The sequence below is a fragment of the Cyprinus carpio genome, chromosome B7 (assembly GCF_018340385.1).
Source record: "Cyprinus carpio isolate SPL01 chromosome B7, ASM1834038v1, whole genome shotgun sequence".
Classification (NCBI taxonomy): Eukaryota; Metazoa; Chordata; class Actinopteri; order Cypriniformes; family Cyprinidae; genus Cyprinus; species Cyprinus carpio.
Genome location: NC_056603.1, coordinates 18359622 through 18381200, shown reverse-complemented (window position 1 = coordinate 18381200; position 21579 = coordinate 18359622). Strand labels below are relative to the sequence as shown.

At 37.5% G+C, this 21579-nt stretch overlaps 1 protein-coding gene across 10 annotated transcripts in view; it reads right to left on the bottom strand.

The window, feature by feature from the left end:
* The window catches only part of LOC109102750 (myosin-binding protein C, cardiac-type-like), a 32179-nt gene extending 12023 nt beyond the window's left edge, over nucleotides 1-20156 (bottom strand). For 4 of the 10 annotated variants that reach the window (XM_042727671.1, XM_042727670.1, XM_042727678.1 and 1 more), the window contains exons 1-22: nucleotides 16936-17245; nucleotides 15908-16051; nucleotides 15710-15796; nucleotides 15478-15626; nucleotides 15257-15374; nucleotides 14324-14372; nucleotides 13966-14010; nucleotides 12668-12727; nucleotides 12034-12036; nucleotides 11399-11422; nucleotides 10716-10879; nucleotides 8800-8932; nucleotides 8613-8615; nucleotides 7952-8076; nucleotides 7715-7820; nucleotides 6484-6650; nucleotides 3598-3763; nucleotides 2057-2163; nucleotides 1912-1941; nucleotides 1627-1766; nucleotides 1030-1095; nucleotides 144-303 (exon numbers count right to left, since the gene is read on the bottom strand). In XM_042727671.1, coding sequence (XP_042583605.1) covers nucleotides 144-303; nucleotides 1030-1095; nucleotides 1627-1766; nucleotides 1912-1941; nucleotides 2057-2163; nucleotides 3598-3763; nucleotides 6484-6650; nucleotides 7715-7820; nucleotides 7952-8076; nucleotides 8613-8615; nucleotides 8800-8932; nucleotides 10716-10879; nucleotides 11399-11422; nucleotides 12034-12036; nucleotides 12668-12727; nucleotides 13966-14010; nucleotides 14324-14372; nucleotides 15257-15374; nucleotides 15478-15626; nucleotides 15710-15796; nucleotides 15908-16051; nucleotides 16936-17230 — 2341 coding nt within the window. In that variant the 5' untranslated portion in view covers nucleotides 17231-17245. Of the gene's footprint in view, nucleotides 1-143; nucleotides 304-1029; nucleotides 1096-1626; nucleotides 1767-1911; nucleotides 1942-2056; nucleotides 2164-3597; nucleotides 3764-6483; nucleotides 6651-7714; nucleotides 7821-7951; nucleotides 8077-8612; nucleotides 8616-8799; nucleotides 8933-10715; nucleotides 10880-11398; nucleotides 11423-12033; nucleotides 12037-12667; nucleotides 12728-13965; nucleotides 14011-14323; nucleotides 14373-15256; nucleotides 15375-15477; nucleotides 15627-15709; nucleotides 15797-15907; nucleotides 16052-16935; nucleotides 17246-20031 lie in introns of those variants that run through there. The other 6 variants (XM_042727679.1, XM_042727675.1, XM_042727672.1 and 3 more) reach the window with 6 other exon arrangements.
* Between the last annotated feature and the right edge of the window lie 1423 nt (nucleotides 20157-21579).

Below are 21579 nucleotides of genomic sequence, written 5' to 3'. Positions count from 1 at the left end.
TATATTTTAGTGCAGTTCTGAAGTGAAGTGTACAGTACTGAGAGTGTTGAAACATAGCCTATAATAAAATCAAGGCATAACTTCAGCCTCCCAGAGAACAGCTGTGAAACGTAACCATCGTAATGTGGTTTAAAGAAGCTTACCAACAACTTTGACATTAATGTCAGCTGTATCCTCTCCAGCAGGATTGCGTACAATGACAGAGTACACGCCCTCATCCTGACGCTCCGCCCCCTCAATGGTAAAGATACAATGGCCTTTGGTACTCTCCACATGGACACGCCCATCTGAGTCTGTCAGCACCTGAACAACCAATCAAAACCACTTGTTAAAAATGTTAAAAATCAATCTGGATCAATCACAGGCCTTCAAATTAAACTCTGAATTCAGGCAATCAGGAATAGATCACAGAGGAAGATCTAATATAAAACTTGGAAATGCCAAAACACCCATAGAGACCACAAATACCTGAAATATCAGATAATATACGTTACCTGTTAAATACCCCCTATGAATGGATGGTGCTTACCTTTTATTTTTAAACTTTATACTTTACGAACTTTAGATTTAAAAAAAATTCACTCACCTTGTAGACACAGTATTCTACAGAGTTGTGTGTGGTATGTGTGAAAAAACTTGCTTCATAACTGTCAAGATCTCAAAAGTAAGATGATTTGTTTGTCAAAGTGATGCTTGTGTTAGTGTTATAGCAGCTTGTTTCCTTTTTACCCAGGAAAAGACAAACCACAGTTAAAGTGGAGAAGAAAAAAAAGAAAAAAAAAGCTTTATCAAATTTTAACCATTTCAATCACTAAAATATATTAAAAAAGCAATACTTAACGTATATATATATATATATATATATATATATATATATATATATATGGAGTGTGACCCTGGATAAATTGATCAAGACTGCAAAATCATGCAACATAAGTCAATAACATCACAGCCAAAGCAAGAAGCATATAAGACGCATGATTATGTGCAGTGTACAAGCATTTGGGGATTATTAAGGCCCAAACTCACTTCACCATTCTTCACTGTCCATGTATGCCTTGGTTCAGGTCGCGACTCTCCCTCCTTAAAGCTACCCTACATGAGCAGAGCAGAAGCTGTGAAGCCATGGCAACCAGGTCAGAGGTTACGTGTTAGAAACTGAACTGTCAACCTTCCATCTCAGCACAAAACTCCCAGTCCCAGTGAGCCTCGAGACTTTCTGGTTATGGCTGGGAGATGTTACAGTACCTACCTGTCAAGGCTTTTGAAGCCCAGATGATGGATCTCCTGTTACATTTGTAGGACAACATGGCAAATCATAAAGAATTACAGTACACATATAAAGCATACCACAAACTGCAGGTGAATTCAGAAACATAATTTGTCCTCAAAAAATGATTTTCTAACTAAATATCATTCTAAAGGAAAAGTTTAGTGTAGGCTTGGGTATTCTGCCGTTTTTGACAGTGCTGCATTTTTCAAGCAGATCTTACAGATCTTTACTGCCAATGGTTTCTACAATCTACTTAGGCTTACAATGCTTTTGGGAAACACAGCTCAGACCTATTCGCTCAGACAGAGATTGTTAGAAATCGATACCAGACAAATTTAATGAATCGTTTTTACCTTTTCTCCTTTTGTCCAAACCACAGTGGGGGCAGGATCTCCAGTAATTGGTACATCTAGTCGCAGTTTGTTTCCAGCCACAACCAAGATTGTGGACTCAGCAGTGCGGCCCATGCAGTCCAAATGAATCTTGGGAGGATCTTTAAAAAAAATGTTGACACATTTCTAAAAAATTAAGTGTTCCAAAAAAGGGTTACTTTCTTTCATTTCAATGTCTATGGTTTAATGTAGTTACCAGAAACACATCATGATTATAAATTATATCAATGCTGTTTTTATTTTTACCTTGGCGAGGCACAAAGTCAATCTTGACCTCTGTAAAGATAAAACACAATAATTTCAAAAACAATGGCACAGATTTTTATTCTTTTTTTTTTTTTTTAAGAGCAGTTTAAACTCACATTCTTCAGTAATAATTAAAAGGATGTACCTAAAAAGTTGAGCTTGGCAGAGAGATTGAAGGCATAGCCCTCAGGAACAAAGGTGTAGTCACCCTCATCCTCTGGCTTTACGTCATCAATGGTCAGTTTATGAATCCTAAATGTAAATAAAAAGTAACTTCACAATATAAACAACTAATCAGTGATGCATGGTTGTAACAAATAGCGAAGTGATGTTGTAACATCCATATTTTCTGTATCTTTTAATTTATTAATAAGGGACCTGGTGTTAGCACTCGACAAATGCTACTTTTCTGACAATGAAAAGTTTGTGTTCTATCATTTCGGTTTTGTTCATTCGTTTTGATTCAGAACCAGTGAATGATTCATTAAATAGGTTCTTTTCAAATTTGAAGGTTCTATTTGCCAACTACTGCTTGCTTGTAACACCACATTGGAGTCAGCAAATATTGACCCCTCTGCACCTCAGTTCTTACAGACTGCCCTGCTGACGGTAGCTCATGTGACACAAGAACTTTAGTCACTGTTGGCGACCCTTCTAACAGCACAACGCCAGGTATAGCTTGCTCAGGCAAGGTTACCTGAAGATTGTAAGAAGACATTGAGGGAACTACCAATTGTACCGGGACATCTCTTTGGCCCCAACATTTCTGAACTACGAGAAAAGAGAAAGAAGTTATCAGAGGCCACACAACAGTTATCTCAGGCTCCACGGGTTCCTTTTTTTAGGATGCCATTGACACCAGCTCACCCATGCTACTCAAGCTCAGAGCAGCGGTTGCGTCACCACAGCGGTCCGCAACTTCAAATGCCACAACGACATAGAGTGGCTAAAGAGACGTAGTCACGTTGCCCTTTTCCCCGCCACCATCAAGGAGGACCACGTTAGCACCCCCATTCCCCCCCCAACCAGGTCCGAAGGCCAGAAACCCGAAACCCTGAAGTTCCTGGGCCAGCAGTCGGCCATTTCACTGCACAACACCTACATTACTGGGAAAATTCAACATCCACCCCCTGTGTTCTGACGACTCTGAACAAGGGATACAGTCTGCAGCTCTGACACCGGCCTCCAAGGTTTTCAGAAATTCTTCCGACAGTCATCAAAGATTGAACCAGTTTAATGGCCCTTTCCATTGAAATTTGTTCCCTGTTGTTGAAAGGAGCCATAGAGAAAGTCCCTCCTTCTCAGACAGAGAGACAAGTTTTACTCAACTTACTTCCTGGTTCCAAAAAAGGATGGTGGTTTTCGTCCAGTTTTGGATCTGCGACGCCTCAATGTGTTCCTAAAGGGTCTTCCCTTTTGGATGTTGCGCACAGTTTTTTTAATATATTTTATTATTTTATTTTACTAATATTTTTTATGAAAACCATGTTTTATACTTTACATTTTATACCTCTTTTTGAGCTGCTTTTGGCAGTATGCAGTGTTTTTGCAGGTTGAGTTTTACATTTGGTTTAGCTAAACCATGTTTTTTTAACCTACATTTGAAGAATGAACATTCATTTGAGACTTTGCTAATAGACATGAGGAAATCTCCAATTTAATATTTAGTAACACACATGCACTTACCTGCCAATGTGTGTGATATGAGTTCTGGCATCAGGTTTCACCTCCACTCCATTTTTGTACCAGATGCCTTTCACATTCTCATCAGAAACTTCACATTTGAACACAGCCTGGTCTTTGGCCTTCACTGTCAGGTCAGCAATGTTTTGATAGACCTCTAGCTGTTTCTCTAAAGGTCAGAGGTCAAAGAGAACACTGTCATCACACATGACCAAAAACTAATTATGGATTTGCATTTTTTATTTTATTTTTAGAGCTTGACAACCCTGGTCACCATTGCATGAACATCCTGCCTGTTGTGGTTTACGGAAGAAAGAAATCATATGGTTCTGCAGCAACATGCAGGTGAGTAACTGATTCATGTTTAGGTGAACTATCCCTTTAAAATAATAAAGAGAGTTGGGGTAAAGAAAGGTAACAATCCCACTGATGGGCTGGTATAGTTACAGTATTACGGGACAGCTTTTTTTTCTTGGCACTTCTTGTACTTGACCATATCCCAGACAAACTGGTAGCAGACATACCTGGGTATCAGTTTGCTTGTAAAGTGCTATACTTGCTTCAAGACTCAGAATAGGAGACAGAGGGAGTAGAGAGAGTGAGACAGAGACAGAAGCAAACAATAAAAAGAAATGGGAGAGAAAGGGAATGAGTCATAAATCTTTCTTAGATGCTATTAAAAGAGAGGGACGGAGCAGTATGTGACAATGACAGAAAGAGAGAGTGAGGGAGGAACAGACAGAGTCACCTGCCCTGTTAAAATATATGGGTCAGGCGGTCTAACAATAGCTGACATGTTGGCATTGTGAATGTTAACCTTGTACAGAATTGTTGGTGGCCATGTTTTCTAAACTGATGAGAGGTGAAGTTTGAATGACATGACCATGAGTGTGAAACCTTAATGACTACAATATGTGCAAAGTATATATATACAGGTCCTTCTCAAAAAATTAGCATATTGTGAAAAAGTTCATTATTTTCCATAATGTAATGATAAAAATTAAACTTTCATATATATTAGATTCATTGCACACCAACTGAAATATTTCAGGTCTTTTATTGTTTTAATACTGATGATTTTGGCATACAGCTCATGAAAACCCAAAATTCCTATCTCAAAAAATTAGCATATTTCATCCGACCAATAAAAGAAAAGTGTTTTTTAATACAAAAAAAGTGAACCTTCAAATAATTATGTTCAGTTATGCACTCAATACTTGGTCGGGAATCCTTTTGCAGAAATGACTGCTTCAATGCGGCGTGGCATGGAGGCAATCAGCCTGTGGCACTGCTGAGGTGTTATGGAGGCCCAGGATGCTTCGATAGCGGCCTTAAGCTCATCCAGAGTGTTGGGTCTTGCGTCTCTCAACTTTCTCTTCACAATATCCCACAGATTCTCTATGGGGTTCAGGTCAGGAGAGTTGGCAGGCCAATTGAGCACAGTAATACCATGGTCAGTAAACCATTTACCAGTGGTTTTGGCACTGTGAGCAGGTGCCAGGTCGTGCTAAAAAACGAAATCTTCATCTCCATAAAGCTTTTCAGCAGATGGAAGCATGAAGTGCTCCAAAATCTCCTGATAGCTAGCTGCATTGACCCTGCCCTTGATAAAACACAGTGGACCAACACCAGCAGCTGACATGGCACCCCAGACCATCACTGACTGTGGGTACTTGACACTGGACTTCAGGCATTTTGGCATTTCCTTCTCCCCAGTCTTCCTCCAGACTCTGGCACCTTGGTTTCCGAATGACATGCAAAATTTGCTTTCATCCGAAAAAAGTACTTTGGACCACTGAGCAACAGTCCAGTGCTGCTTCTCTGTAGCCCAGGTCAGGCGCTTCTGCCGCTGTTTCTGGTTCAAAAGCACACGCCTGTGCACGGTGGCTCTGGATGTTTCTACTCCAGACTCAGTCCACTGCTTCCGCAGGTCCCCCAAGGTCTGGAATCGGTCCTTCTCCACAATCTTCCTCAGGGTCCGGTCACCTCTTCTCGTTGTGCAGCGTTTTTTTGCCACACTTTTTCCTTCCCACAGACTTCCCACTGAGGTGCCTTGATACAGCACTCTGGGAACAGCCTATTCGTTCAGAAATTTCTTTAGGAGGGTGTCAGGTCGGCAGTCTTACCCATGATTGCGGTTTTGAGTAATGAACCAGGCTGGGAGTTTTTAAAAGCCTCAGGAATCTTTTGCAGGTGTTTAGAGTTAATTAGTTGATTCAGATGATTAGGTTAATAGCTCGTTTAGAGAACCTTTTCATGATATGCTAATTTTTTGAATTTTGGGTTTACATGAGCTGTATGCCAAAATCATCAGTATTAAAACAATAAAAGACCTGAAATATTTCAGTTGGTGTGCAATGAATCTAAAATATATGAAAGTTTAATTTTTATCATTACATTATGGAAAATAATGAACTTTTTCACAATATGCTAATTTTTTGAGAAGGACCTGTATATATATATATATATATCTATCTATATATATATATATATATATATATATATATATATTAGTGCTGTCAAATGATTAATCGCAATTAATGGCATCCAAAATAAAAGTTTTTGTTTATTTAACATATGTATGTGCATGTGTATATTTATTATTATGTATATATAAAAACACACACATACAGTATATATTTTGAAAATAAATATATAATATATATAAATATATTTAATATTTAAATTATAATAATATAATATAATATAATATAATATAATATAATATAATATAATATAATATAATATAATATAATATAATATAATATAATATAATATAATATAATTTATCCCTTCCACTATTAAGGGTGGAATTCTTTCAATAAGTTACAGTACAAATCTGAAAACATCTGTGGCTGGGCACCGAAGTCTGCAAATTCAGATATTTACCCTGAACCATGAGCTCTGCAAATGATTGCCCTCCATTGGTTTTCACTCTGTAGTGGCCACAGTCCTCCTTGGTCACATCATTAATGATAAGGACATGCTTACATCCATCTTTCTTGAAGCGATATTTAAAAGACTCATCTCGGGTAAGTTCCACTCCATCTTTCTCCCTGTACAGGTCAGAATTTTGGTATTCATTAATATTTGTTAATGCTTAGGTCAGAGTCTCATTGAACTGTGTGTGCATATTACACATAAATATACATAAATGCAGCTGGAAAAAAGAAATATGACAAAAGATTACAAGAAGGAAATTCCAAGAAGATTTGCACTTGAACATAAAAGAAAACAAATACATTTTTGAAGATACGGTCATGGCTAACAGTAATATGTCACTCAATAATATTTAATAATAGTACTCAATAATAACAACCTTTAAAATGTGAAGCATGATTTATGAGCATCACAGCAGGTTAGTGGGAGCGATTGGGATAAATCAAATGGCTGACATAGTAAAGGACTAACGATTTATATTAAGTTGATAGCTGCTAATCTTTTCCCATGCTTACATAAGCTTTTACACCGACCCCCAAGAGATGCAAATCTACATCATATGCCAATTTATTCCAATCAGTTTAGACTAAAGACACAAGACCACATTATTACCCCTTTACACTTGTAATATTAAAGTCCTACATTGTGGCATTCCGGTACTTGGAACAGTATCTACTTTTGCCTTTCTCTAATCATAAAAGTCATCCACTATTTAAGAGAGGTGCCATAAACCGCCAGTGACTTTCTCATTCCATTCTAGGACACTTGTGAGGTGCTAAAAGGCTGCTATGACCTTTTCCAGGCACTGATCATTTACAGCCCAGGGTGAAATAGAGCCTTGGCTACAGCTATGGCAGAACCAGCACTCACTCATGCATCACCATCTGTCAGTCAGTGTGACTCACCCAACCAGCCAGCCATGCTAAAAGAAACACATATGCCATCTACTGGACATCTGTGCAATGCCAGGACTCTGACTCATCCAGGACAGCTTGAGAAATGGTCACCTTTTCTAAACTTTTCTCTGGTGTTGTTTGATATCTTTGGTGTACTGCAGCCTAGTACAGATATAAGCTTTTCATGCTCATTATGGATGCACATTTTTTCTTAAATATGTCATGGAAAATGTTTCACTACTAATGAAAGGGAAAAGGAAGTGTGTGCATATTGACAGATCTACCATTTGACTTGAGCCCCCTCTTCAGACACTTCACACTCGAACTCTACTCGTTCTCCCTTCATAACCATCTGGTCCTCTAGGTTACGTACGATAAGAACAGGAGGCTCTGAAGGCAGAGAGAAATAAAAACAAAAATGCATAAATAAGATAGCTAAAAATATTTAAAATAATATAAAATATTTACTGGTCTATACCATTTTGTCTTTTCTTAGAGATTCCTGTCTGCAAGTTAATTACCTTTAACAAAGAGCTCAGTGACGGTCTTCTCTTCTCCAATCGTGCACGTATAAGCTGCATCATCTGCCAGAGTACAGTTGTTGATGGTGAGGAAGCGTTTGTTGCCTACACTCTCAAAGATGTACCTGTGGGAAGATTGGCGAAAATTGTTTAGTAGCAGATCCAGGTTTGTTCTCTAGATGGGGACAAATCATCACTGTTGGAGAGGCTCTTCCAAACATACATTAACAATGCATGTCAGAAAATGAACAAAACGTGAAAAACCTTGATATGATGACAATACAATGTCAAAAATATTGTGGCAAACAAATAATAGACAATTGTAAACATATGACAAGTCTCGCTTTAAAAATTCTTCAGTTCACAAGATGTATTTTTATAAAAGTTTTTTTAAACTAAGGTCACTGAAAAATATAATTAGCCATTGAGGATAGTTTTTGTTCTATTGTTATTTGAGTCCTTAAACATCTGACAGCCTCCATCCATTGGCACAGCTGACATCTGAGTTTACAGAGCTGCTTTGTATTCTTGGAATACTGTCCCTGCATATTCATAGTCAACAGGCTGTTTGAGACATCTAACCCCACAGAGACAAGCCTTGAAGTTGCTGATTATGTTTAGGCTGCATATTGTTATAAGCATATTGTTGAGTGCCACTCACTTGCTAGGGTTGACAGCGGAGAGCAGGAAGAGAAGACCATCCGTCCATAAGCACACAATGTTGCAGACGTTTAAAAAAAAAAAAGAGTTAATTGTAATTCTTTTCATATGCTTACTGTTTTGAGAATGTATGTGATTCAAACATGTCTTTTTTTTTTTTTTAACAGTGAAAGGACCTAAGTAAATACCTTCCAGTTGGGTGTATCTCTTGTCCATTTTTTAGCCATTTAACCTCTGCATCTGGATTGGCCACTTCAACTTGCAGTTTGATCTTGTGTCCCTTTTCAACTTGGTAGGCTGGGTCCAGCTTCCTCAGAAATGCTGTGGTTAAAATAAAGATGAAATCCTAAGTCACCACTATTAGAAAGAAATGTGCTACACATGAGCATGTTAAAAACCTTTGAGGGTTTTATTGAGGAGATCAGTTTTGAAGCAAAACTGTGATATAACAAATCCCGGAAAAGATGTGTTGTAGTCCAAACGAGTCGTTCATTGTACTTTTTGAAAAATGATTTCTGTTAAATATCTCCTTTTAAAGTGGACTTTGAACTTTGTAACTTCTTTTTTATGCTCAAACAGATCTTTTTTATGCTCAAACAGCAACATTACAGACTAACTAAAGTTGTAAAAAGTGAAAAAGCATAATAGGACCTCTTTAACATATCTCACCATCATCATTGCAACTTGACCTATCGCTTACAGTCAAATTAGTAAATGAATTACAGTGCCTTGCAAAAGTATTCATACCCCTTCATTTTCTTTAATCATTTTGTTATGTTGTTGACTTATGTTAGACTGCTTTAAATTACTTTTTTTTCACATCAATTTACACTACACACTATATAATGACAAAGCAAAAAAAAAAAAAAAAAAATTTATTGAGTTGAAGCCCAGACTCTGGCTGGCCCACTCAAGGACATTCACAGATTTATCCATAAGCCACTCTTGCTGTGTGCTTAGGGTCATTGTTCTGCAAAGGTGAACCTTCTGCACATCAGTCTGAGTTTCAGAATGCTCTGGACTAAGTTTTCATTAGGGTTATCACTATATTTTGTTGTGTAGAACTTTTCTTCTACTCTGGTGAGTCCTTCAGTCCCTGCTGATGAAAAACAGCCCCACAGCATGAGGCTGCTACCAGCACACTTTACTTTTGGGATGCTACTGTGCAGGTGATGAGCAGTGCCTGGTTTCCTTGATGCTTAGAACTGAGGTTCATCAGGTTCATCAAAACATAAAATCTTGTTTCTCACAGTCCGAGAGTCCTTCAGGCGGTTTTTGCAAATTCCAAGTGTGTTTTCATGTCTCTTCACTGCGGAGTGAATTGAGTCTTCCCACACTGCCATAAAACCTTCTGTAAGTTTCTCCCATCTCCATACAGTATATGGAGCTCAACTAGAGTTACCATCAGCTTCTTGCTCACCAGTCTAACCAAGACCCTTCTCCATCGATTGCTCAGTTTGGCCAGGAGGCCAGCTCAAGGAAGAGTCCTGGTTGTTCTAAACTAATTCCATTAAGGATAACGGAGACTACATGCATCAGTGAACCTTTAATGCAGTAGACTCTTTCCCAGATTTGTGTCTTGACAGATTCCTGTCTCTGCACTCTACAGTCAGTAGTGCACTCTTTGGACCTGAGGGCTTTTTATATATATATATATATATATATATATATATATATATATATATGTGCATTTTCAGCTGTTAAGACCTTTTCATCAGCAGTGTGTGCCTTTCAAAATCATACTCATTAAATTGAATTTGCCACAGGTTAACTCCTTCTAAAGTGTAGCAACGTACAAGCGATATCAGTGCTCCTGGCCTAAATTTCAGGTGTACCAGAAAAGGGTATGAATACATATGCAATGTAATTGTTTTTATTTTTTATTTTTTTTTATAACATTTGAATAAAGTTGTCACAATGTGTTTTTTGCTTTGTTATTATGGTGTATGTGGGGGAAAAAAGTCATTTAAAGCAGTTTAACATAAGGCAGCAACATAACAAAAACAAGAAAAAAATGAAGGGGTATGAATACTTTCACAAGGCACTGTATACATGTCACTTATGTGGCCTGTACAGTTAACAAAGTTCAACAAGGCTTACAAACCTGCACTTTTCTTCTCTTCTTTCTTCATTTTTTTGAGTCTCTTAAGCATACCCCGCAGGTCTGTGATTCCATACTGGAAGGCAATCTTTTCATACTCTGATGGTGGAGCATTCTGGAGGATTTCCCATACGTCTACCTCAGGCTCTGTGCTCACATGAACAGCTCTGCGGACCCACAGCAGCGGATAGAGGTTGATCAGAACAGGTCAATCAAGTCCAAACATCTTATATCTTCACAATGTTTTGATATTGTTTTTAAACATTTGTTAAAGGAAGAGTTCCCCCCAGAATGAGAATTCTGTCATTATTTACTCAGCATGATGTTGTGTCAAACCTGTATCACAAAAAAGAAGATTACTGAAAATGTGTTTCATCCATACAATGCAGTGGGGTCCAAAACAGCAATGGACCCCATTGACTTTCACTGTATGGATAAAAACAGTTATATTTTTTAAAAACAAATATCTTTTTGTTCTACAGAAGAAGAAAAAATAATACAAGTTTTGAACAACATAAGGGTGAGTAAATGATGACAGGCTTTATGCATGTTAAGTACATTATTCATTCAAACTTTTTTCATTAAAGTACTGAAATGCAATTTACTGTGGCTAATAAATGGAATAAATGTTAATGAATGTTAATCAATAGATTTTTTTTATTCTGTATGTTTAAAAAAAATCTTACCGTGGGCCAGTTTTTAAGAAACTGCTGTACTTATGTAGAGGCAGAAACCAAGCGTCAAGCATGGCAAGACAAACCACAGCAGATTATTGCATCATATAGCAATGCATTGTTAAACAATCAAGACAATTCATATTTTATAAAAGCACTTAAAGCATGCAGAGTGGCCTATATAAACTTCCTCCTTATTTAAATGTTTTGTCTTCATGTGCCTTTTGTGATTACTAAACTCAAAGAGTTAGAAACTATTTGCATGAATGTATAGTGTTTACTAACATAACCAATTTGCTATGCTGTCGTGTCAGAGTCAGTGAATGTGGGATGAATGCGTAGGATGTGAAATGGTGTAGGAATCGTGAGAGTTCTAGGTTTATTAATGTGATTAATTAAAGAGTGTATGAGTAATGATGAAGGAGTTTGCTAAAAATATTCAAACGTGACTCTGTCTATCTAGTTCCAAGTGGGTGTGCAGTCTGTGGAGTGGAAAAACCTAGAAGGACTAAAGTTGGCAATCAGTGGCTGGTTAGGAGAGAGAATAATCAAGGTATCACACACACACACACACACACACACACACTGCAATACAACACTCAACATTCCTTCATGTACATGCAGTCAGATCAGTGTGACTCACTTACTCTCTGAACATGGGAGTGGAACAGCCACAAGGGAGTAAAACGGGGGAAAAATTAGACATAGATGAGCCTTATGAGGAGAAAATCATTGTGTAGTTCAAATACAACAAATAATAATTTAAAAAAATGACCAAATAAAGCTTACATTTCATTATTTGAAAAATATTTAATTAACTCATTCACACCATATGAGTTCAAACAGCTGAGAACACTTAAAAAAATCTTGGATTCAAAATCAATTTTAGGCATCAATCAAAAAATTTTAAAAAATAAACATATGATGTAAAATGAATTAAATTTTTTAGATTTTGTTAGATTCAACCAAAGTGAGGCATCTAAATATATCTAAAGTCTTTGATTCAACTATTCAAAGGTCACTAATCAAAAATTTGTGATACTGAGCATGTAAACTCCTCTGTACAAATGTTAAGTGTTATTGCTTCCATTGAAGAACAAAATGTACTTGCTCAGAATCATGTTAGCTTGAGTGCTGATGTCATTAAAACTGAATTATTTCAGTGCAACTTTTGACTTACATTGTTCACTTAAAATATTGCATTTTCAGTCTCAGATTTTAAACCCTACTTTTAAAGTAGGCAATGAATGTATCTGATTACTTAGATCTCTAAAGACTCACCTCTTTTTCAGTAAAGCACTGAAGTCCAGTTCTCCTGAGTCTTCACCTGCATCTGTGCTACTGTAGGAGAGCAAGGAATCACGGACCACAAAACATGAGTACACAGGCCTATTTTACATTCTCACCTAATTGTAAGGTAGGTACATTTTCAAAAGAGGTAAAACAGCTTCTGTAACATTAAAATGCAGTTATTTATTAAAAACGGAAATTGTATTAAATAAATTATTTTGTAAAAGAACAGAATATCAAGTACAGTATGTGGATGCAAATGACACATACTTGATGCACAAACAATACATGCATATTATACAGACATCATTACTGAGGCAATAGAAACTGGAACAGAGCTGCTCTACACTGTTTTTTGAACACACATTGTAGGAGGATGTCAAAGATGAGGGTTAAAAACACAGAAATGCTGATATACAGAAGAAATCCATAGCAGATGCCTGCTATGATCACACATCACTGTACATATCAAAGACCTAGGCAGCTATATAGTTATCAAGGCAACAATATTATAACAAGTGATCATCTCGATCCTTCTTTCATCATCTTGAGTCTTCTTTCTGATCTGTGAAGCTAGTAGTATTTTAAGGATTTGTATGTATGACCCATGATGAACTTCTTTAAGGAACGTCTTAAAGACATGAAGAGGAGCAACAAAAGAGACACGTCACTCAAAGTTTGTGCAGCTATTTCCACTGATTTTGACAAGGTGTCAGCCAAAGTTAAGAAGTGCATCAAGAGATTTCTGTTATTAGGTTTCAAATAACCAGAATTAAAGTATTTCAAAACAGTCACGGACAAACGCAGTTTCTGATTAAACTGGTGGCAGCGTTTTTAGTGTGATCCTCTAATTTGCTCGCTCCTAATCAGTGTCTGCACTTGAAAAGATCAGTGGACAGGGAAATCATATTCACTTTAAGGCCCCCTGCCTCTGATATACCAGTAATGAGTGTTGGGAAATTGCCCTTCTCACAAAAACAGAGAAAAGTGTGAGAAGTGACTGAAGATGAGAACAGAAAGGAAATGAGTTTGCAAAGATCCTTGGAGAGTGAGTCATAAAGCATCAGCAATGACTAATATCACTCTCCTTAGATGCTGGCAGACAAAGGGAGAAGATTGAAAAGGACAGAAAGAAAAGGGCAAGCTATAACAGATGACTGACAGAGGGACACGGATGGACACTGAAGGACTCAATGAACTCTTTGACGACAAATCAGAGGGTTTGCTTGGGTAAAGACAATGACTGTGTGAATATATTGGCAGCTGCTGCAGCAAACCCCTATAGCTACCTGCCAGGTTCTCCCATCTTCTTCTTACCACCTGCACTGGTGCTCCTGGGTAATCAGCAGTTCCAAAAAGGGTTAATGCAATATAAATACAAAATGTTAAATCCCAAATATGGACTCAGATGCTATCTTTACATAAAAACACACCACATAAAGAAGCGCTAGGATCTACGCACAAAAAAATCATGTCATCAAAACCCACAACATTCAAGGAAGCAAACAAACCAGGTAAACAGTTTAATATGCTGCAAAATGGCATGATACTGCTGGCCTGCATGAGTAATCAACTTTTTCAAATTTTATGATGCAGTTGTTAAAATTAATACTTTGTTGTTCATTAAAAACAAAGACAAATACTCACGTGCGTCTAAATGCAGTGCGAATATCAAACCCATCTGTTGTACGTGCCTCTGGAGTAGAATGTACACAGTGAAAAGTACACATTACCAATTAATTTGGTACAGTTATCAATGAAGACTTATTCATTCCTTGTTGATATTTATTAAGCATGCAATTATGTGACCCTGGACCACAAAACCTTAAAAGTCTTGAGTGTCATCTTGATTTACACATCTTCTGAAAGCTGAATAAATAAGCTTTCCATTGATGTATGGTTTGTTAGGATAGGACAATATTTGGCCGAGATACAACTATTTGAAAATCTGGAATCTGAGGGTGCAAAAAAATCAAAATATTGAGAAAGTCGCCTTTAAAGCAACACTATGTAAATTTTGGTGCACTAGCGGTTAATAAACAGAACTGCACGCATCCCTCGGAAGAACATTCTAACCTAGTACTTCTCCAAGTTTATGTCTATGGCGATTCACGCAGGTATGTGTTACTCTGCAGCGGTGATGACTCAAACGGGCTACAATAGTCCAAAATAATCACTTATTATAAATGTACCGTAGTGATTTGGGATAAGACAAAAAGTATGGAGGTTTGGTAGATGATGTACTTGCTCATTATATACATTTTGCAAGTTTTGAACACAGAAAAAGTTACATAGTGTTGCTTTAAAATTGTCCAAATGAAGTCCTTAGCAATGCATATTAATAATAATAAAAAAAATTAAAAATTAAAAAATTAAAGGAATTTTACAAAATATCTGAATGGAACATGATCTTTACTCAATATCTTAAGTATCTTAATATCTTAATATCAGATTTTTGGCATAAAAGAAAAATCTGTAATTTTGACCCATACAATGTATTTTTAGCTATTGCTACAAATTTACCCCAGCGATTTAAGACTGGTTTAGTGGTCCAGGTTCACATATAGTTATTTTTATTACCATGTACTACCAGGTCAAAATTGCAGCTGTCAAACTTGTCTCTTGAGGAGACCTCACAACGGTAAGCACCAGCAAAGTTGGCTTTAGCTGCAATGATATGCATCTCAAAGGTGTACACCTGAATAGAAAAGGTTCATTTTGCTTACTTTTGACTTTCAAGCTTTTCTAAATATATTGATATAGTATTCTAAATAACTGTTTGGTATTGACCACTGTCAGACCTTAGAGTTGCGGTCATAGTGCTCTTTGAGTTGCAGGTGCTTTCCTGACTTGCTGGCCAGATCCATCCACTTTCCTTTGATCCATTTTACTGAGGGCTTCTTCAGCAGAGATTCACCACACACCCGAGCAACAAAAGTAATGTTCTCACCTACATTGGGGAACAGGTTGGAAGAAAAAATATATTTCATATGTACTATCCATTTCTTTGTGACCAGAGGCTCTGTTACTCACCTACATTTACCTCCCCACTTTGAGGCTTTTCAGTGAAGAGACCAGTGAGGTCCTGCCTTGTGTCAGGCCGATGACTCTCAGGCAGACCTGAAGAACAAACAGAACAACAGGTTTGTTATCCAGTCAATTTTAATATTTTTAAATGTGTAATGAAATTAATTTGCATATGTAATAATGTCCGTGGGCTTTTGTATTCACCTTCAGGTGCTGAGCAATCTGACACGGTTCCACTGGTGTCCGGGGCTGAGCTTCCAGTAGGTGCTGGTGGAGCCTCTTTAGGTTCTTCAGGCTTGGTTTCTGCAACTGCAGGGTCTGGGGATACAGCTTTTTCTGGTTCCTTCACTGCAACGGTGAAAAAATCTTTAAAATGCCATTCTGGCAGATGAAAACAAGTGATATTCACCCATCTGGGTCATAGAAGTTTCCCCTTTCACTGCTGATGAATGTAAGTCCCTAAAGCCTTACTTCCACATCACTAATTTATAGTTCATCATTCCTGCATCTATAAAAGTAATTACATATCACAAAAAAAGGTCAAGGTCAGAGCAAGATGCTAAATCTTCAGCTCATGGGGCTGTTGAGTATGTTTTAAACTTAAAAAATGCTGGTAGAGACTTAAAACTCCTTTTAGTCCTAATATATCCAGATAAAGCACAGCATTAATGGAGGATATGAAACACTGGCCATACTGTATATCATGTTACAAGTGTGTTAAAAATTGGCATTAATATTATTATAATATTATAGTGTTACATTGAAAATTTTCATTTAAATACTTTTGTTTCAACAAGGATAATTGTGTTGCTTTTTTCTGAGGATTATAGCTTCAAATTAAATCTATATGTAATGAAAGATTGAAAGATTTATTAGGCTAACTATTCCTCCAGTATTTAATTTAACCCATATATCTTTTGTCCATGCACAATGCCTAACAGGATACAAGCTCCATGAATGGGCACTGAAGGGCATAAGTGTTTGAAATGAAGAACAACTGTAAGAGTTCTGGTGAGTTTCTCTGAGAAATTCTTAAAATGGTGACAACATGCTCAGAAAAGGTGCTTTAAAAACAACCAGTTGCAACTAGGGAAAAGTGAATTGGAAAAGGAGAATTGGTTGATTTGGTTGAGAATTGTGGTGCTCTGTGACTGGTTTACAAATAATCCACAGGTGGGCTAAAAGTGAGTTAAATACAGGAAGATGTGAGTCACCAGCCAAACATCACCCACCTTCTGATTCTTTTATCTTTAATTCAAATTTGACCTTTGACATCCCAGCAATAACAGCATATCCCAGTGCATCCTCCTGAGCTATATTGTTTATGGTGAGAGAGTGCAAATTGCCCTCCGCTGAGATGGTGTATTTGTAACTGGATGCAATGTCCTTGGAGTCTCGCAGCCATCTCACTTTTACAGGTTTCTCAGTCTCTGCTTCAAATATGACCGTTGCCCCAATCTCAGCCGTCTGAGTCTTTGTGGAAGACTCAGTGAGGAAGGCAGGGTAGGTCAGAAGGAAAGGATGCATTTTCAAAATCCCGACATCAAGCTCTTATCTCTCAAAATGTCCTGCCCTGACCCCTATTCCTCTCCAGTCTCTCTGATATCACATAATTTAAATGTGCCTGAAGACTATGGCCTTTTGTTGAGATGTCGTATAAAATAACAAGAAAACATGTACACTTAAGTCACGCTAAAATAATATTTACAAAAAAATTATTAGTTGTGGCCTAATGGATAGAGAGTTGGACTTGTAATCTGAAGGTTGCGGGTTCAAGTCACAGGTTAGGCAGGGATTGTAGGTGGGGGGAGTGAATATCCAGCACTCTCTTCCACCCTCAATACCACTGAGGTGAGACCCTTGAGCAAGGCACTGAACCCCCAACTGCTCCCCGGGCACCACAGCCCACTGCTCTGGGTGTGTGTGTGTGTGTATGTGTGTGTGTTTGTTTGTTCACTACTCACTGCTGTGTGTGTACTTGGATGGGTTAAATGTAGAGCACAAATTCCAAGTATGGATGCCATACTTGGCCACACGTCATGTCCTTTTCTTTCCTTTTGCCCACCAAACTTAGCAAAATTATTACATGGCTGGTCAGGATTAAAAATCAAAGACAAACTCTACTTATATTGTTTTTGTCATTGTGCTTTTTAGCAATGTGTTATCTACATTCCAAACTATAAATGTAATTCTAAACTAAATGGATTGTAGTGGTCTTATTTTTATGATCAGTGAAAAAAACTAAAACACATGATGTATTTAGTTTATTGCATGCCTTGAATTATTACATTCATTGTTTTTCTTTCACTTTGAATTACACATCTTCAGTCACATCAGTGCAAATGGTTTGAGCATAAAACAAGCCAACCCTCTGGGTTTAAAAATAGAATGCATGTGCTCCCCAATGAGAACTGCAGTCCACGTTGACACAGCCGCAGGTAGCTGCTAGATGGATTAGCTAGGATCTATTTCTGTCGTTTATCAAGTACTGATCCCTCTCTTGCCATTTCAAAACCCCTGGTATCCACATTTGCTTTGTTCCACTGCTGCCATCTGGATGGATGGGAGCAGTGATAATAAACTAATGATGTCTCTGGTAAATATGTTTTGAACTATAATGTTTGGTAAGCACGAAACATGTTCATTTGAAATGGAAGGGAAACAATTTCATGAAGGTGACATTTATCATGAAGCTGGATGCTGATGGTTGTCCCTCAAACAAAGCCTGGGTGTGTCACTCAAAAACCTTCAAAAGAAAATCTGTTCAGTCATGATAAACTATTATTACGATCATATTGCTGTGGAGATGTCCTGTTATGACTCAAGAGTAGTGCTTCTCACACTTTTTGTCTCCTTTAACTATTCAATATTCGTCCTTGCCTACAAGACGACCACTGGCACAGCGCCAACATACCTAAGCTCATTAGTTCAATCTTATGCGCCCTCCAGAAGTTTGCGCTCTGCAAGTGAACGACGCCTTGTGGTGCCATCCCAAAGAGGTTTAAAATCACTCTCACAGACTTTTTCCTGGACTGCTCTGAGCTGGTGGAATGACCTCCCGATCTCAATTCGAACAGCTGAGTCTTTACTCATTTTCAAAAAACATCTAAAGACTCATCTTTTTCGCCTGCACTTAACCAACTAATACTAGTACTTACATTTTCTTTGTTTCTTGTCTATCATATTCATTAAAAAAAAAAAAAAAAAAAACCTGGCTACGTGTTCTGTACTAGACTAACTGAGACATAGCACTTGTATACCGTTGTTGTTTTCTCGTTGATCTGATTGTTTCTACTGTTCTCATTTGTAAGTCGCTTTGGATAAAAGCGTCTGCTAAATGAGTAAATGTAAATGTAAATGTCCTTCTTATAGCTTTACCTCTGGTATTTGTTGTTAAAAAAGTATATTATGTCAGTTTAATATTGTACATCTTTTTATGATTTCAATTAAGTTTATAGCTACAGTACATAAATTTTAAGACTTATTGGGGCCTCCTTGGAAGTATTCCAAGGACCCCATTTGGCCCTGGTCCCTGGTAGAGAACCACTCATCAATAACCTTTGAATTATGCTGAAGAGATTAAAAAGGGAAGAGAAAGTGTGAAGAGAAAGTGTCTGCAGATGGATTTTAGGGCTACCACTAAACTCCATTGCTTAATGCTAAAAGGTCATGCAACAGCATTGTTAGAATGCTGTAGGTCTTAGCCAATATCACCGCAGTAGGCTGTCAAAACAGGTGCTATCACATTATGACAATCCTTTAATTCCCGTTTAATGCAGGGTTATTCTGTGCACTTTTGGAGGAAAGAAAAGTCCTTTAACCCACTGCCATTAATCTCCCCCTTCACAATATATAAGACAAAAAATTACCAAAAACAATAAAAACAAAAAACATTAAAATATTTTTATTTAAAATTTTGCCAAGAACAACTTCAAGAAAGGTGCACACTACAGTCACATGCTTTGAATGATTTCCATTCATACAGTAGGCTTAAAAAACAGCAGCTGCAGCATGCAGTACTTTTAAAAAGAACATTGTGATAATATTATGAAACTGCTTGTCAAATCAACTGACACTGCCCAATATATTTTGTCCAGATTACTACAGATGAATTGTTCACATGATAGAGAACAAGAATCAGAGGCGCAGGAGTTTAAGTCACAGAAAATGTATAATCACAGAAAACCCAGCAGTAATCGGGACAAAGTTCAGGTAGCATTTCCTCAACCAACAACACCAGTTAAAAGTCTCCTGACTGACAAAAATGTGTTATTTATTCAAATGTGCTATTTGTCAAAGAATTATGAATAAAATAAACACTGGCATACCTGTTTTTTTAGTTGGCTCTGGCATCCTGGTTGAGTGTCCCTACAGGGTTCCAACAAACAGGAATTGTGGACTCAAACACCAACACTTCTCTTTTAATAGATACCACCGCCCCACACCCCCAAATGTCACACAGTACATGCCCCAAACCGTCCTTCCCACCCCATTCAACCATGACCTATGATTGAGCCCACCTTCCATCACCTCCATTGGATGACAGAACTAAAGAATCTAAAGGTGGATGGAGGATAAGGAAACGGACCGGATGGGTTAAATTTAGAGTCTGACTGTAGCAAAGAATCTTCAGATGTTCCCTCCCAATCATACTGCTTTTTTGTTTGTTTGTTTGTTTGTTTGTTTGTTTGTTTGTTTGTTTGTTTGTTTGTAATATTTTTGGTATTCTTGAACAACCTCTGACCTTCAGGAAGCCACAGCTTTTACATCTGTAGTTTTGTATGCCGCTTTATATTTTATGTGCTTGTCAGCAAATAAATAATTTTTTTAGGATGTGTGCCTATACTTTTTAAATACACATAAGGTAAAGTATGTATTTAGTTGCCTGAATTTAATTGTATTCAATTTCCATCTAGAATTAAACAAAGAGATGCTTTATACTGGACGGTGTGTTATTGCTAATGAAAATACGCTGTATAAAAAGCCCCAAGATAATCTTATAGTGGACAAATAGGCCCAAAGAGATTGTCTGTTATGTAAAAAAGTGTGTTTACTTCCCCACCAGTGCAGGACCCCTTTCCTCATGTCATCATTCAAGCATTGCTAAGTTTGACCTTTCTGTCAAGAGTCTAATGATAATGATGCTTGTCTGGTTCACACTGAAGTAACAGTGTCTGAATTCATTCTGTGAGTTGAGTTCTTCCTTACAGTCAATTCTGGCCCTGAGGGGTCTTTTCTTTCAAACGCTCATGAAAAGCATCATCATTTTTAAATCAAACTAACTTTTTAAAAACTTCACTTTTTACTGTAAATAAAACATGAATAGACTAACATTCCCTGTCTTTTTCAATATCTTCTGAAGGTTGTTTTATGGGGAATTGATACACATAACTTTGCGACTGCTTTCACTTTCTCTCATACTTATGTCCAGTGTCCACCTTTTGACCCTGAGACATAAAGGACACAACTGAACATTAACAACCACTAGCTTTTGATTTATGTATCTCGCCTTGACCTTACCTTTAAAAACTCAGCGCTGTCCTTTAACAACCCTATTGTAATACACAAATATTGTGTCTTGACAGAACCCTATTCACCTACTACTTTTAAATGCATTGCAAGATATGCTGATGATTTCATTACTTTAGCCGAAATGACAGTTCCTTGGTGTCCTTTTGAAACTTTTGGCACTTTCAAAAGTCATATTTTATTAAATAGCTGTTTAGAAATTCCACATACAACTGTCCGTGAATTTGATGCGTTGGATAGCCTACTCTTATGACCACTAGCTGTCACACAGGTCTGTCAGCGCCTTCCAGCATCAGACGGTCACACTAGCTGTTGCATACTGACAACTGCATGGAAGGGTTCATTCA